The sequence below is a fragment of the Prenolepis imparis genome, unplaced genomic scaffold (assembly GCF_030444845.1).
Source record: "Prenolepis imparis isolate NDT839.2.m4 unplaced genomic scaffold, iyPreImpa1.0 SCAF_1, whole genome shotgun sequence".
NCBI classification, from domain to species: Eukaryota; Metazoa; Arthropoda; class Insecta; order Hymenoptera; family Formicidae; genus Prenolepis; species Prenolepis imparis.
The window spans coordinates 24,271,637-24,288,967 of NW_028141159.1; the positions used below are offsets into that span (position 1 = coordinate 24,271,637).

General features: G+C 36.1%; 1 protein-coding gene across 1 annotated transcript; it reads right to left on the bottom strand.

Annotated features, from left to right (window-relative positions):
• Positions 1-16,369: 16,369 nt before the first annotated feature.
• Positions 16,370-16,780, bottom strand: LOC145940107 (uncharacterized). The gene has a single exon (XM_083044980.1). It carries the CDS (start codon positions 16,778-16,780, stop codon positions 16,370-16,372), a length of 411 nt encoding a protein of 136 aa, XP_082901106.1.
• Between the last annotated feature and the right edge of the window lie 551 nt (positions 16,781-17,331).

Genomic DNA, 17,331 nt, shown 5'->3' on the forward strand with positions numbered 1-17,331 from the left:
CTCTAATTAACTATTTGGTATTACTTAACGCTTAGCCCCCATGGAAAAATATATATGTAAAAATATATGTAGAAATATATGTAATATATTATATATTTTATAATATTATATATTTTGTAATATATTATATATTTTGAAATATATGTATAATATAAATACATATTTGCATAATATAATTTATATATATATATTTAAAAAATATATGTAAGTAAAAATATAGTTTTATTATATTGAATTTGAATATAATCTATAACAAATAAATATTATATGCATATATATATATATATGCTATATATTTTGAATAATAATTTGTATATATTATTATAATTGGATTTTTCCATATATGTGTGATATCACTTAAACTGTATAAAGAAATATATATATATATATATATATATATATATGTATGTGTGTAATATATGTGTATATATTTCTATCATATATATATATCACATATAATCTTTATATAGTTATACATATATTAATATAGGATTCTTGCATATATGTATGGTATATATTAACTTTATAAATAGAATTATATTTACATTATATATATATATATATATATATATATTTTATATATATATAATATATACACAAATATATATATTATATTTATATTATGTATATATTTTTGCATATATTACAAATATATATATTCTTTACTTATATTTGTTATATAACCCTAAACGGCAAAAAATGATTAAATTTTGTATATGCAAACTTATATTTCATATATATTATAAATATATTTTTACATATATATTATAAATATATTTTTACATATATATATAAATATATTTTTGCATATGTATAAATATCTTTTTGCATATATACATAAATATATACTATTTATATTTTTTAATAACAAAAAATTATATAATTTTGTATATGCAGACTTATATTTCATATATACTTTTGCATATATTATAAATATATTATAAGCGGCAAAAAATGATTTAATTTCTTATATGCACTTATATATTTTATATATGTATTAATAAATATTTATATATGTATAAAATATATTTTAGAATATATTTTTGAATATATATTTTTCCATGGGGGAGGGGGATTACAATTCCATCATAGACGTTCCTGGGATGTGAAAAATCCAGTGGGTCGTGCTAAGACACGCGCGGCAAGAGGGAAACAGTGGGCGTCGACAACGAAATCAGCCCGAAATGTGCAACTAAATGACAGCACTGGTCTAGTATAACTAAAAATCGAAGCCTTCACTGCAATTATTCTTGATTTTTGTCTTATTCTATTATGTAAAATCATCTCCTAAAGGGTGATTCTCTACTTATTCTCTTATTAAATTTAATATTATTCCACCTGTTGCTGAATGTCAGTATATATGTGTACATATCTGTGTATGCGCTCACGCACACATACATCCGCGTGCATTTAGTAAGCGAATATCTGCACTCAACGCACACGCACGCACGGACGCGCACGCAAGCACACACAATCTGTTGTCTCGCCTTTTTCACAAGCCTTGATCCCGACCAAGTTATATCCTGCGCTTGCGAAAGTGGAATTAGTTTTGTTACAAAACTAACATTAAAAGGCGACATAGTCGTGATAAAAATCAATTGTAAAAAAAAAGAAAGTTATGTATAATTAATTATATACAATAATTGTAAAACTCCGAAAAAATAATGTACAATAAAGTTATAAGTACGATCATATTTATATTTTTTGTGCATCAAAGAAATTATCGAACTGTTTTTTATATAAGATACTGATTTATTAATAAATAACATTTGTAAGTTATTTGAAACTTTTTGAATTAATTAAAAATGTACTGTTATTGTGTTTATTTCCAATTTTGTAAAGCTTTAAAGGAATTGATTCTCCGCTTAAAAAGCTGGAATGCATGTATCAAATATAAGAAACATTTTTTTTTCACAAAATATATCAATATAAATATACATACGTATAATTTTCAGATGTGCGCTACAGATTTTCTCGAAAGCGACTGACTGATAACTACGAATAACTATCGCTTTATATATTCGTCAATTTAAGAAATAATTTTACTACAATTAGAAGAATTATCTGATTAATGTCACATAATATACTCTATTTTTTGTTTTATATTACAATATTACATTTACTCGGTATTTTCTTAATAACTATTTTCCAAAATCATTTTTTATCAGGTTTCTAAAAACTTAATCATGAATTGTTTTCTGATTTATTACAACATATTTTGATCATTTTTAATAATAATTTATAATATTTAATATTTTGTCAGGATATTATATAAAATGGGCAGTAGTGTTATAGGATCGATTCCCCAAATCCTCCGCAAGGGGCGCGAGAGCGAGAAAGTCGGCACAGAAGAATGACGTACGCAAGGCAATCCGCGCGTGTTCTCATGGAGAAAATCGTGGAGGAGGAAAGATCATGTTCGCTGGTGAGAATTCTACAGGGATGGAGCAGAGATAAGACGTTCGTGTTGAATCGTTGATCTAAGGTATTCACAGACAGAAATAAAGAGGATTCTCTCGTAAGAAAGCATACGTTTGAGCGAGCACGAAAAGCGCAAGCGATAGGATTCGATCGTTCGAGGTATGAGAATCAAGAATACAACATTAAATTTCAAGAAAAGAAACAACATTATATTTAGTCCAAAAATTACAATAAAAATTATTTATAGAAGCTGAATTACAAAAAAAGGAAAGAGAGCTTGTCTCGTTACGATCGCGCGCGAATTTTACAATGAGCGAGTGACTCTGTTCTCAACGCGAATAGGTATAAACGAACTCCGTTATCTTACTTAAAGCGGAGTGATCAGGCGAGAATTAGAGAGCTTCGAAAAAATCAATGCAAAGAGAGAGCGATTTCGATTCGACTCGCCCTTTTCTAAATTTGCGTTGGAGTAACGCTTCCTCGTAAAACAAGCCTGTGCTTCAATATCGCTCTTTCACGAAATTCGATCATTTCTCCGTGAAAATGTGGCCGAGAGAGATAATGCGAGATTAAACGGTTGAGGTGTATATTTTGGACTTAATTCCCGTTTGACTTTATTTGCGAGAGATATTTATCGCTCCGATATTCTCAAGGTTGAGAAAGTTAATTATTTTTTAAAACTAAGTTAAGTTAAAGTTAATGGCTTATAAAATTATTTTAGTTATGTTAAAGTTGCATGTATGAACAAAAAACTAACTCATTGTCAGTTAAAAGTTAAGTTAGATTATGTTAACTTAAGTTAAATCAAAAGTTAAATTTATATTTATATTAAAATATTTATATTTATATATATTTTTTAAAAATATTTATACACTGAAAAAAATATTTTTATTCGTAAGCAGGGAATTTCTTTTATACATTTCCTCTAAACAGAAAATCTTACAGGAAGCATATTCCTTTTTGACACATAGATATTCATATAAATAAAAAAAATGGATGTGTAAGCTATGATCAAAAATAAATTCTTCTATAGGAAATTCCACTATTGTAACATGAATAGCCTTTTGAAATAGAAGAATATGCAAGATACTCGCGGCATGTACATATATATTTGTTAGAAAAAGATTGTTATTTGTTTGCGCTATATTAGATTAACAAAAAGAGGAAATGCTCTGGCATTAAAAGAATTGTAATCTTAAGTTCAGTATCTCTTGGTTATAGGATATTTCTCAAGATTGTAGAATATCTTCTTATATCAGAGGAAAATCCTTTAGAATCGAGAAGAAATCGCTAAAGGACAGAATATTGTTTGTGGGGTGTATTAAATTAAAATGTCGTAATTTTAAAATTTTTTAATTTAATATTTTATTTGTTAATTTTTTAAAATTTATTTAAAATAACAAATAAGGAAATAACAAAAATTTTGTTTTTTGATGTAGGAATGTATTTTTTTGTAATTAGAATTATGAAAAAAAAATAAAAACTAATAGTACCTTTATTTATATCAATTTTAATTCAAATTTAGTTCTAGTAAGAATGACATACATCATAGAATGATTATCTCTTATTAAAATTTAATCGTTATTAAAAATTTAATTGTCCAATGTTTAAGATTTTATAGAAAAAAATAATGGTATTCAGAGATGAAAAAAATTTGTAACTTAGGAAAAAAGTTAGTAAGTTTAAGTTTAAAAATAATTAGTTTAAGTTAAAAATTGACTCATTTTAAATTAACTAAGCTGAGTTAAAAATTATTAACATTTTATTTAATTTTTAACTAATTAACTAGTTACTACTCAACCTTGGATATTATTGTCTCAGGTCTCGTATTTCGCCCGGACTAACAACCTTGCTTATAATGATCAATTGTTTGGTTTCATCGACAATCACAGATAATCATGAATATAATTTCGCACGTTTGAGCTGTAGAATATTTCGTATTTATCAAAACTCGAACATTCCGCCCGTCTCGTTCGGGTCGAAGCGCCGGACCGTCGACCTATAGTATGGACTGTGCAAGTCGAAATTAAATCTCAATGTGGAAAAAGGACAGCAACAACTCGCGGCTAATATCTGTCCTTTTCTAGTCAGAACCGTAACATCTGTTATACATGTAGACAGAGATCGCGGTCACTTCTTTTCTCACTCTCTTTTGGACCCTGTTTCATATAATACAATGACATATATATATATATATATATATATATATATATATATATATATATATAGACGAAGCATTCCTATACTTTTACTGTAGCAGCGAGTAAAGCCGGAAATTGGCAGAATACGCAGATTGAGATAGTTGTTTCGACACTCTTCTTTCTCACTCTATTTTCTTTCTCTTTCTCACTCTATCTTTTGGCTGTCATGACAGTATACTTGACAGCTTTGACAGCTTTGACAGCTAGAGGGCGGCCATATTCTCTTCTGTACGATAAAGTGAGAAAGAAGAGTGTCAAAACAACTATCTCACTCTGTCGTATTCTGCCAATTTCCGGCTTCACTTCACAGATGGAATGCTTCGTCTATATATATATGTCATTGATATAATATACGAAAGGTTGATTTACAAAATACGACACGGACCACGGACCGTCTTATTTTGGCAACAGCACGTATAGGCACCGGCGCGACAAATTTTACATATGTTCTGACTGCTTCGGCAATCCTATCATCCGTCAGTTTTATAACAGTTACAATGAATGAATTATCCAGCGACGATGAATTGGCTCTTACAGCGTTACTTTTAGATGAAGACGAATCCGAAATAAAAAAATAAAGAAAAAAAAATCGAAAATGTTTGCACATCCTATATTAAAAAGATTAAAAGAATTTTTTTATATTAAAAAGATTTTTTATTGAATTTACATTTTCATATTCTTTATATATTTTGTGATGCTATAAAATAAAAAAAGTGGAGATGGCAGTAAGAAAAATTGGCCGAAATGCAACCGCAGGCCTGATCTAATTCATATTGGTAGACCCAACACCGACACATATCGATACGGACCGACACGAATCGTCAAAATATTCTTTACGATAATGTCGATCAATGCCAGTACGTTCCGTTGATGGAACGTGCTAGTCGGTGTTGGTTAGTGTAGACAGTCTCATTAAAACACATGTTTTAAAGTTTTGTCGCGCTGGTGTCGATACATGTCGTTGCCGGAACGTGACGGTCCGTGCCATATAGAGTGAATCAACCTTAAAGTGAGATAGCGCAGCCTATACTATAGGTTATAGGTCGATAGTTGCTGTAGTATAATATCGCGCGGAGCTTTAACTCGTGACGCGGAATATAAACGTAAGAATTTAAAGCCGCACGGCTCTTTCAATTTTTCAATCTTTAATTCTGTATTCTCCGCATGTATTTACATATATGGAAATTACCTCAATACTATTTTCATGTAGAACAAGAAAAAGAAAAAGAAGATAAAAGAAAGAATTACTTAAACTTTTAACAGTGGTTTATAACAAAATTGTAGAACACAGATTAACGCTTTCTTTTCAATTTTAACAAAATAAGAAAAAGGCGATTAAAAAAAAAGTTTTTGTACTTGGTCGCTCAACTCGACTCCCTGACTTTGATAGCTCTCTCGTGCTTATTCGAGACAGAGAGGAAAATGAGCAGATTTACGGGTCTCACGAGCTTGGACACCGCTGTTCGGATAAAGCTTAAAATGTTTAATATTGCTATCTAGGCTCTCTTGTTGCAGAAGACAGAGGCGGCCGACAGAGATCGTCGAGTTGCTCTTCCATCACTTGGGTCGCTGACTGATTGTGAGAATATGGAGATACACAGATAAAAAGAATATGTGTCAAATCAATACTTTTATATACTCGTATATACGCAACAAAAAAAGTATTAAATCAAAACTTATATATTTGTATATACACAAAAATTTGCTTGAATGAAAACATTTTATATTGTTAAACCGAGAAAAATATTAATCTTATTATTTAAGAATAATTTTTCTTGAATGAAAAATGAAAAAGAAAAATGTTGAGTAGAAAATAATTTATCTTCATATAAAAATAACATATTTTATTATATTCTTCAGATGACAATATATAATATTAAAATAAGATTATAAAATTGTTGAAATTTAAGATTTAGCAAATTCTTATAAGAAGATTTTATATATTGTTACGTCCACAAAACGACTTCGAAGTCGCGTCACTCACACACGCACTCGCGCCGCGAAATAACAACAAAATATTTAATAAATAAACTTTAATAACTTAAATAATATCAGGATTAAAGAACACGTTAATAAATATAGTATATCGTGAGACCGCACGACCGTTCAATCCGACAGCTGTCAATCAACTCTGTCAAATGACGCTGTTAAACAACGCGCCGGTTATTAATAAACAACCCTCCTGACGATGATCTCCCGGAAACGCTAGGGGATGCAATTCAAGGACGCAACACTATAGTCGGACTAAAATTTTCGCGATATTTATACCCGATTTTAATAACCGATATTTATTATTAAAAAGACTTAGCTGTGAACGTTTCTTGCAAAAGCTCCTTAATCTCACGTTCTGCCGCCCGCAGCATCATCGCTTCCAGCGTCGTTCTCGTAGACGATCTTCGATGACTCGTTGTATATCCAGATCAAATCCAAGGAATGTCTCGTCGTCTAGCTTCAATCCCGGACGAGCCCCCAAAATGTTGCGTCCGCGGGTCGACTTTGCTAAATATACATATGTATAGGAAACACGCAACGCAACGTCTCACAATCACACTTACGCCGGGAAATAATTAGGTGTATTTAAAAAATGAATTTGATAACTTTAATAATATTAGAATACACAAGAAGACCGCGCGACCGTTCAATTCGACAGTTATCAATCAACTCCGTCAATATGGCGCTGTTAAACAACGACGCGGCAGTTGTTAATAAACAACCCCCTGGATGATGATCTCTTGGAAACGCTCAGCGGATAAAATACAGGAACGCAACAATATTGTTGTATATACGAGTATATAAATGTTGATTTGAAACTTCTTTTTTTTTCTGTGTACTCTTAGACGGTCCCAAAAATGGTCCCAAACCGTTGAGTGCGGTTTCAACTAAAAAATAGCCTGGCATTCTCAGAGCATCCTCGGACAAGATCTGAAGCGGTCTCGAATTGAGACAGACGTCGATTTGAGCGAGGAGCGTGGACATCTTCTCAAAGGTTAAAGTGACATCCTGCAATACTCGGCGGAAGTGTCCTTTGGTCGTCTTGATGGCTGCCTCCCACAATCCGTCGAAGTGCGGGACAGCCTGAGAGTTGAAGCGCCAGCGGATGTGCACGCGGGTAAGGTCACCGATTTGTCGTACTTCTTGGTTAGCGGCGGCGAATTGCATCCTGCTTGTCGATATCTATGTATCGCAGTCGCTATAGATTGTATCACATACTTCTCCGAAAGATGAAGTGTCTTAACGCGCCGAAGAAAGCGTCGGTCGTGTAATCAGACATGGCCTTCAGATGCACGGCTTTGATGCACATGCACATGAAAACGGCTATGAAACTCTTGTAACTTTTATGGCTCCGTACCTTCGTGGTTCTTAGCATGATCGGTCTCGCATAGCCCAGACCAGTGTGCAGAAATCTGGACAGTGTTACGCGGGGTCGCTCATTAATTGCTGCGTCGAGGCCTGCATCGCAGGCAGTGCAAACAGCGATGGATAATCTTCTGTGATTGTTGATCGTCCTTGTAGTATCCAGAATCGTTGTCGCAGTAGGTGAGGATGAGCTGAACGCCTTCATGCAGCATGCGTTTGTGACACACCTCGATCCACAAGGTAGTTAATCGAGAGTCCCGTGGTACATATCATTTTGTAACACCGCGGCACCCAATGGATAATGCGTTTCCTTGTCGGAGGCTAGCTGTCGCAACGTGCAAATGGCCAGAAACGCATGACAATCCGTAGGTGACGGTTTTTAATTTGTAGATTCGAATTTTTTTTGTTGAGCTGCCGCGCCATAAGATTTGCTGCAAATCCTGGTCGTCGGGGTGCACGAGTATTTGGCGATACATTTTCTCGATATCTGTTGCTAGTTGCATACTTGTACCGTCGCTACCTCAATAACACGTGCAATGCGGGTAATAAATTCGGACTGGCGCGGCGTGCAAATTTTCGTAGAGCGTCTCGCCCGGAAGACGCGATGACCCGTTGACAACTATTCTTGGTTTCGTTGAGCTGCTCGTCTCTCTCAATCGCCCGTGGTAGGGGAGATAGCATCCTCTTTTAACGATATAGCGGCCGTCCGCGTCGTGGATGTTACGACAATGCTCCTTGCAACTTGTTCCTTCTCGGTCAATGACGCTTGTATGTTCGGTAAACTCTTTTGCTTCCACAGCTGCTTCACCATCGCCGTTACGGTATCGTCGCATACGCATGTATTCATTCATCATCCGATCCTGAAATGCTACGCGGCCATTTGATTAATTGAATGGGATCTTAAGTCAACCTCAGACCACACTTAAGACGATCTTAAATAGATCAGACTATGAATATCGGCCTATGAATACGCACGAAATCGTTCTCGGTAGGATTCGACGCGCCGACCGCTCCGGACAATATCCATTCACGACATGCCTCGTGGAGTGAGGATGCTGAAGTAGCTGAGGCAGAGATTATTACCCTCGACGTGCGCCTTTCTCTCTGCGGCCGATTTCTGCTGGTATTGCTCGCATAGCATCAAGAAATGATCTTCTTTACAGAGGGTGCAGCTTCCTCGCTTCGCTTCCTGTTTTCGGATGAAGTGAGCGCGGACGGAGCGCGTCGGGATCCGTCGCTTAATTTGCGGAAGCTCGCGTCGGGACGCAGTACTTTCAGCGTCTGCAGCCACCAAACCAGAAATCGCTTTAGCTCTTCGAAAGACGTGATTTTGTAACTCGATCTGCCCGAGTATGAGGCTCTCCATTTCCATGCTCATGTTGTATTGTCTGTGTTAACTCTTACGAATTATCACTCGGTCACTCGCGATTCGCTTTAATTGTACTAACACGAGAAAAAAATTTACATCCGGCTCGAAGGACCAACAAAATGTTTGAGCGAGCACGAGAAGCGCGAGCGATAGGATTCGGTCATTCGAGATATTAACGAGAAATAGGAATACAACATTAAATTTCAAGAAAAAAAAACAACACTGTATTTAGTCCAAAAATTAATAACAATAAAAATTATAGGAGCTGAATTACAAAGGAAGGAAAGAGTTTGTCTCGTGTCTCACGAACACGTGAGAATTTTACAATGTTTTCAATGCGAGTAGGTACGAACGAACTCCGTTATCCTACTTAAAGCGGAGCGATCAGGCGAGAATTAGAGAGCTTCGAGAAAATCAATACTAAGAGAGAGCGATTTCTAACTTAATTCGCCCTTGTCTAGATTTGCGGAATAACGCCTCCTCGCAAGACAAGTTTGTGCTCTTATTAATATCTCCCTTTCACGAAATTTGCTCATTTCTCCATGAAAACGTGGCCAATAAAGATAATACGAGATTAAACGGTTGAGGTGTATATTTTGGATTTTAATTCCCGTTTGATTTTGTTTGCGAGAGATATATATCGCTGCGATATTATTGTCAAGTCTCGTATTTCGTCCGGAATAACAATCTTATTTATAACGATCGATTGTTTAGTTTCGATAATTACGGATATAATCACGAATATAATTTCGTACGCTCGAGCTGTAGAATATTTTGTATTTATCAAAACTCGAACACATACAATATAATTAGGAATAACTGTAGACGACCCAACTGGCTTAATTGATTTTTATTAATTCGATGTCATATAAAAACACAGACTACGTTTCTTTACCATCTCTACGAAACGTTAGTTGACACATCATATGTATTTAGAGAAGTTTAACTTGTTGAAATTTTATTAAATGTTACGTAAGGTATGTTTAAATGATTTACTTTATACCAATCGTTAGTTTCACTTGGTTTACGCTATACATCCATAAAATGATTTTCTTTTTGATATATTTGTATTATTATTTTTTATATCTTTTAATTTTAGACTTGATAAGGACCTGAACCAAAGGTCGAAACGTAGTCTGTATTTTTATATGACATCGAATTAATAAAAATCAATTAAGCCAGTTGGGTCGTCTACAGTTATTCCTAATTTTATTCTTCACTGGCGATACAAAAATACTTGCTACATACAATATAATTAAATTTAATTAATAATATTAAATTAAATTTTTGTTTTATTTGGTTTTCTCTTCTTATCACAAGTAAAGATTAGACCCAACGCTGGAATTTATTTGCAACTTTCGGCCGAATTTCTCGATTCACGCCTACTGCTATCCTCTTACTGCTCGCGTCTTAGCAACGCGTCGCCGGACGCTCGTAACTAATTGTTAGTATAATTAAATTATATTTGATGAAATTTAACAAAACACATACGTTTCGACCCAATTCGGGTCCTTTTCAATGCTACAAAATTGAAAAATTAAAAAATTACCAAGCGCGCATTACAATATGATGAACGAAAATTAGGAAACAACATATCTTCGGAAAATGCTACTTGAAAGACATTATGTGCTTGAAAACGCTATAAATCCGTATACTGCAAAAAACGCTGATTAGGAGACATCATATATTATTCGGATGCTACAAATTTCTAGTTTCAACGCAATCTATCTCACCGAGATGGAAAATTCTTTGTCAAGAATCTCCATGAGCGTCGTGTGACTTCCTATTGGATGAAGGACATAAACCGGTAACTCGATCGAAAAGTCGACCAAGTCACGAATCAATATGCTCATGACATATAGTAATCCAAAAGTCTGCTAACTGAAGTATATGGGCCTTGTGTTTGGGAAATATATAAAGGTAAAAATAAACAAAAGAATTTAGAACCTACCAAAAGTTTTCCTGTTCCCCTTCGAAACCTTCTTCCTTCTCCCAGTCCTTCTCTCTCTTCCTTTTCTATTAATCTCGATCCTGTCTGTTTTGCTTTTCCTATACTCACTCCACTCTCCTCTCTCAAGCCAGAATCGTAAATTTGTCCATATTGGTGATTCCGGATAAAATCCATGGCCTTTTACAATTAGGAAATATTAATTTTGTTTGTCAAATTTGTCATAAGATAAGAGCACGGTTTCCTTCGATTTCATTAAGCACATTGAGAAAAATATTATGAAGCTTCATCTTGAAGTCGCAGGGGAGATAAGGAACTTTAATATCCATCTAATCAATAAATTCTTGTCCTCTCTCAATATCCTTTCGAAAACGGATCTTCGCATAATTAGAATGGAAAACATCACTAATAATTTTATAAAAAATCATCTACATCTCATAGTAACATGTGCAGATAAAGGCAATGTAACTGTAGTTTTAGATAAAGCCGACTACTTTAAATTTTCCGGTAATTTCGTAGAATGGGAGAACTTTTGGAGAATCTTGGAATTATTAGTCGCCTCAAAAGATTCTTTGTCAAATATTCAAAAGTTGCTCTATCTAAAAACGAGCGTCACCGGCAAAACCGCGTTGTTGATAAATCATATTCAAATAGCAGACACTAATTACGAAACTGCGTGGCAATTGCTTATTGAAGAATATGACAATCAACGCGCTATTATATATGCTGTAAGAAATACTTTGTGATAATATTCCTATATCAGGATAGTTTATATATTGAAAGGTTTATTACTAAAGAAAGCAGAGATACATTTTAATGGATTAATATTTAATATGTATTCGACTCAACTGAGTCGATACTGTAAAAGTTTTACAAGAGATAAGAATAGATAAGAAAAGATGTACAAATCCAATATAAAGATAATAGTTTCTAATTGAACAATAGGTTCGAAATATCCGGAACGAATGCGAAGTATCGGCCAAACGAACAAAGTTCTCAAAAACGCGATCTTGCCTAAATTCCCGAAAAATATCTCAATTGCCAATAACTGCCGAAAATCGAGTGTCGAGTCGATGTCGATCCGCGCTCTTCGTATCCTCGCGCCAGGGCGCGAGATCCGTCGATCGGTGGGAGTAGAGCCGGGGACCAGATGGGGGTCTGGAGCAGTAGCGTAGCTTTTGAAGAAGTTGCGGCTCCAGAAAAATCCCTTACAGCTCGACCAGCCTGACGTCCACATTCGTCCTGGATGTATATGGAGATGATTCCAATATTTCCCCTTTTTTTTTTTTTTTTTTTTTGAAAGAGAATTATCTCATTCTTTTTCCTAAAACACAAATATAATTTTTGTTTCAAGGTTGTCTGAACAATTAATAATAAAAGTTAATATATACATATATATGATGTTTAAAATAATTCTTAATTCTAATTTCGGTATTTATTATATAGTGTCTATGAACGCTTCTAACTACTACAAATGAATGCTGCATATTTTATTCATCGGCAGAATTAATGACGGGTTTTATCCACGGTTTTAATTTGTCTGATGATAATATGGTGTTGTACGGCTTTTGAGTAATATTAAAACCGGGGATATCCGTAATCACGTAACGATTCTTGTTTAGAACCTTGGTGACCTGGTAAGGTCCTTTATATTTTGCCTTTGTCTTTTGACTAACTCCTATTTTCGGAGATCTCTGACTAAGGCAAAACACCTTGACTATAGCTTGTCGGTTTGCGATGATGTTTATCATAATACATTTTATTATATTGTCTCAAATTTTCGTTTGCCTGAAGGGCAATATCTCGAGACTTATTTCTTTGTTCGACAATATCGTTTTGTATATCTAACCAAGCATCGAGAATTTTTTTAAGTTCTTTGTCTTCGTGACCGTGCTGGTCGTATCCAAATAACAGCTTCGACGGAGTTGTTTTTACCGATGAGTTGACAGTATTATTTATCACGTATTGAATTTTATCGACCTTGTCTTTCCAATCCGTAGGAGTTTCAATAATCTTTGTTAGGCTACTTTTAAGAAATCGATTTATTCTTCTATTATTCCATTGGCCCAAGGTGATGCGACGGCCACCTTGTGGAATATTATGTTTAAATTGTCTAAAAAAACAGTAAATTCGTTTGAGGTAAACGCGGATCCTCGATCCGAGACTAATTTTATCGGCTTCCCGAAAATATTAAATAATAATTTTAATTTCTCGCAAGCTTCTTTCGCGTTCGTCGTTTTCGTCGCGAATAAAAACGTGTACCGCGAAAAAGCGTCTATTACCGCGAAAATATATTTATATTCGTCTAGCGTCTCTTGTAGCGGGCCGAAATGATCGATATGAATAATTTCAAACGGTTTCTTTGGTGCTTTATCTATCTGAGACTCGCCTTCGAATCTATTCACCGAGGAATTAGCCAAAAGACAAACGAGACAATTATCAATATAGTCTCTCACTCGTTTCCTCAGCGATGGAAACCAATAAGTCGGGAGACTGCCTTGTACAGTTTTTTCTAAGCCGCAATGGGCCATTTCGTCGTGATACGTCCTAATAATATTCGTGACCATCGATTCCGGTACTGCAAACCGAGAACGATCGGGCGCTTTTCTATATACAAGCCCGTCAATGAGCTCGAATTTGTTGCTGTCCGCGTATTCTAATTCTCGGGCTATCTGTTTCAAACGCGAATCTTCTAATTGTCGAAATTCAAGTTGCCTTTCGAGGGGCAACATTTCTACCAAAAATACTTGACGGCTCAATGCATCCACATGAGTCATGCGTTTTCCGGGACGGTGTTCTACTTTAAATCGATAATTTTGTAGCACCAAAGTCCATCGGGCAATTCGCGGATTCAGGTTTGCTTTATTTATCGCGTATACAAGCGCGTTGCAATCGGTTATTACAGTGAAATCTAATCCGTAAAGATATATATGAAAACGTTCTATTGCCCTAACAATCGCAAGCATTTCGAGTTCGAAGCTATGGTAATTAGCTTCCGCTTTATTAGTCGCTTGACTAAAATACGCAATAGGGAACCATTTACCGTCGCATTGTCGCTGTAATAAAATCGCTCCTAATCCTATCGAACTCGCGTCCGTGTGTAGTTCGGTCGGCGCCGCCGGATTATATAAACGCAATGTAGGATACTTTGTTAATTCGTCTTTTAATAATTCGAACGCTTGCATGCAGCTTTGATCAAAAGTAAAGTTAACAGATTTTTTAAGCAGGTTAAATAACGGCTTCGCTTTGTGTGAATAATTTTTAATAAATTTGCGAAAATAATTTGTCAAACCTAAAAAACTTTGCAGTTTCTGAATATTATTTGGCACTGGAAATGCTTTTATTGCCGCGGTATGACGATCGCTCATAGAAATTGAATTATGTGAAATTATATATCCGAGATATTCAATTTTCTTCTTTAAGAACTGACATTTTTTGTAATTTAGTTCAAAGCCGTATTTTTTCAAAGTTAACAAAACTTGTTTTAATATTTTTAGGTTTTCTTCCACCGTAGCTGATGCAATCAAAATATCGTCGATATAAACTAGGATTTTATCCTCGCGAATTAACTCCTGTAGTATCTGAACAATGCGTTTCTGAAATTCGGCCGGGGCTTCCGAGTATCCGAATGGTAATCGCACGTATTCGAACTGCCCGTCGGGCGTCGCGAAAGAAAAGAATTTAGTAGAATCCGGATGGACTTTGATTTGATGGAACCGTCCCTCAAATCTAACAATGTGTAAATCGATTTATTTCCTAATCGAGTCAAGCAATCCTCTATTAGCGGAAACGGATATTTTTGTTTTATTACTCGCGCGTTTAGCGGACGCAAATCGACGCATAAGCGCAAATCTCCGTTTTTCTTTTTCACGGGGACGATACGCGCGCAGTAAGGCGAAACGCTCTGTTTAATTATTCCGCGAGACAAAAGATCGTCCGTAATTTCTCGGATTTGCAACCTTTCCTGATACGCGAATTTTCTAGGCGCGTAAGCATAAGTTGAGGAATCTTTTAAATTTACCGACACCCGTAATCATCCTCGACTACCGGTACTTGTAAAGATTCACTTTCGAGAATTATTTTTTTTAATCCAGATTTCGCGTCACAAATTTCAGATTTCAAATCACAATCTATTTCGCTATCATCTATAATAGTTTCTGTTGTGATATCGATATAACAAACGTCGGAATTTAATAATAACTGAGCAAAAGTCGGGCTAGGTTTATTCGCGCGATATATCAATGTTAGTTGATATTCCTCAAATAAATCACGGCCAATTACAATGTCAATCTCCGCGAAATCCGGACCGACAACGTACAACATTATTTCAAATGATTTTCCTCCGAAATTTTCAAAGCAAATGCTCGACTTTATTTTACCGAGAATTTCGATCGGCGTTTGAGGAAGTGCGTGAAATTTACAGTCAACTGGCTCTAAATCTTCTTTAGTTACTTCGGAAAATTTTCTCAAATTGCCAAGCGAAATAAACGAAGCCGGACTCCCGGTATCAATTAACGCGTTAAGCGAACATGTAATATTATTTAAACTACTTATTTTAATTATAGGACCGTCTAAATGCAACTTATCTTTACATTTCTCCTCATCCTTGGGTTCCTCCGAGACCGTAGTCGTCTGCGCTGATTGCGGTGCCTTCGCCGTCGGGGACGTGATAGGCGCCGTTGCTGCTCGGTCCTTACGCTTCAGCCGGGGACAGTCTGCCTTCCAGTGACCGGTGCCCTTGCAGTAATTGCAGGTTTTCTCGCCGCTCCTGCACTCCTGCTGCGAGTGTCCCTTCTTTCCGCAGGTTTTGCACGTGCTTCCAGGATTTTTGCCGCCGTTTTTCTGCTGACTCTGAATTTTCTTCTCGGATTCCACGCCAGCTGTGATTCTCCGCATGGCTTCCAGGAACTTGTCCAGCGAGCATGAGGGCAATGTGAGTGCCGCAGCCCTCAATGATTCCTGTTGGATTCCGCCGATTAGCTAGCTAATAACATCGTTTACAGGCAAATTTAATCGATGTATTAGCGCTATTTTATCCATCGAATATTGATCGAAGGATTCTTTGTGCGCGGCTCAGCGCCTCGCTTCGATCTTCTGCATGGCCACCACGAACGAGATCTTTCGATCGAACATCCTGGATATCTCCTGTTTGAGTCGTATCCACGATTCCAAAACGTCGCCTGCTTGCAGATCGTACCACGTCTTTGCCGTCTTTACCAATTTGCTCGAGGCCGCAAGTAGGGTGACGTCGTCCGTCGCTTGGTGAACCTGGGCAACTTTGTCTACCCTTGAGATCCACATTTGGACGTTCTCTTCTTCTGTCCCTCCGAATTCCGAGATTTGGGGGGCCAGTAAATTAACCGCTTGAGCGGGTGATGCAGAGCTGATGACCGAAGATCGTGCAGGTTCCGGGTCGTCTCGTTCCTGCGAGGAGTTCGGAGTATTCGAAGCGCCTCGCTGTGAGAGAGCCCTTATCTCCTCCATCATAAAACGCTGTTGTTCCAGGCATGTATTGTATATATCGACAATTGCTCCGATGAGGCAGTGGGAGCGTCACTCGCACCTGGGTTAATCACCGTACTACTTTGGTCGGATTTCGATGTAGACGCCTTCGTTGGCTGACCCTTCGTTTGCGCTAGTTCCTCTAAGGCATTTCTGCGCTCAAAATAGGTCAACAGCGTGTCGATCAGTTGTTCCCTGTTCGCTGGGGCTGATAATTTTAAACGAATCGCCTCTTCCTTCAATTCTTCTAACGTCAGTTGTTCCAACCTCTCTCGCTCCATTTGCTCAGCTTAGCTCTTCTGTGCTCTCGTGCCCACCATAAACCACTGACCGATAATCTTTCAAATTTTTTAAACTAATTGGTTACTTTTCCTAATCACCTAAATTGTCTGCCAGTGACTAGGCGACAAGGTGTGAACGCGTGAACAGTTCAAGCAACTGAGATATAAAATATCTAACGCGATCCGACGGAACGCGTATTACTATAATTCGAAGACACGTAGCCCTCGAATCCCACTTCTGAAATTTATATA

Bases quoted from the DNA above. Each gene is read 5' to 3' on its own strand.
- LOC145940107 (XM_083044980.1), bottom strand. From the start codon at position 16,780: ATGGAGGAGATAAGGGCTCTCTCACAGCGAGGCGCTTCGAATACTCCG.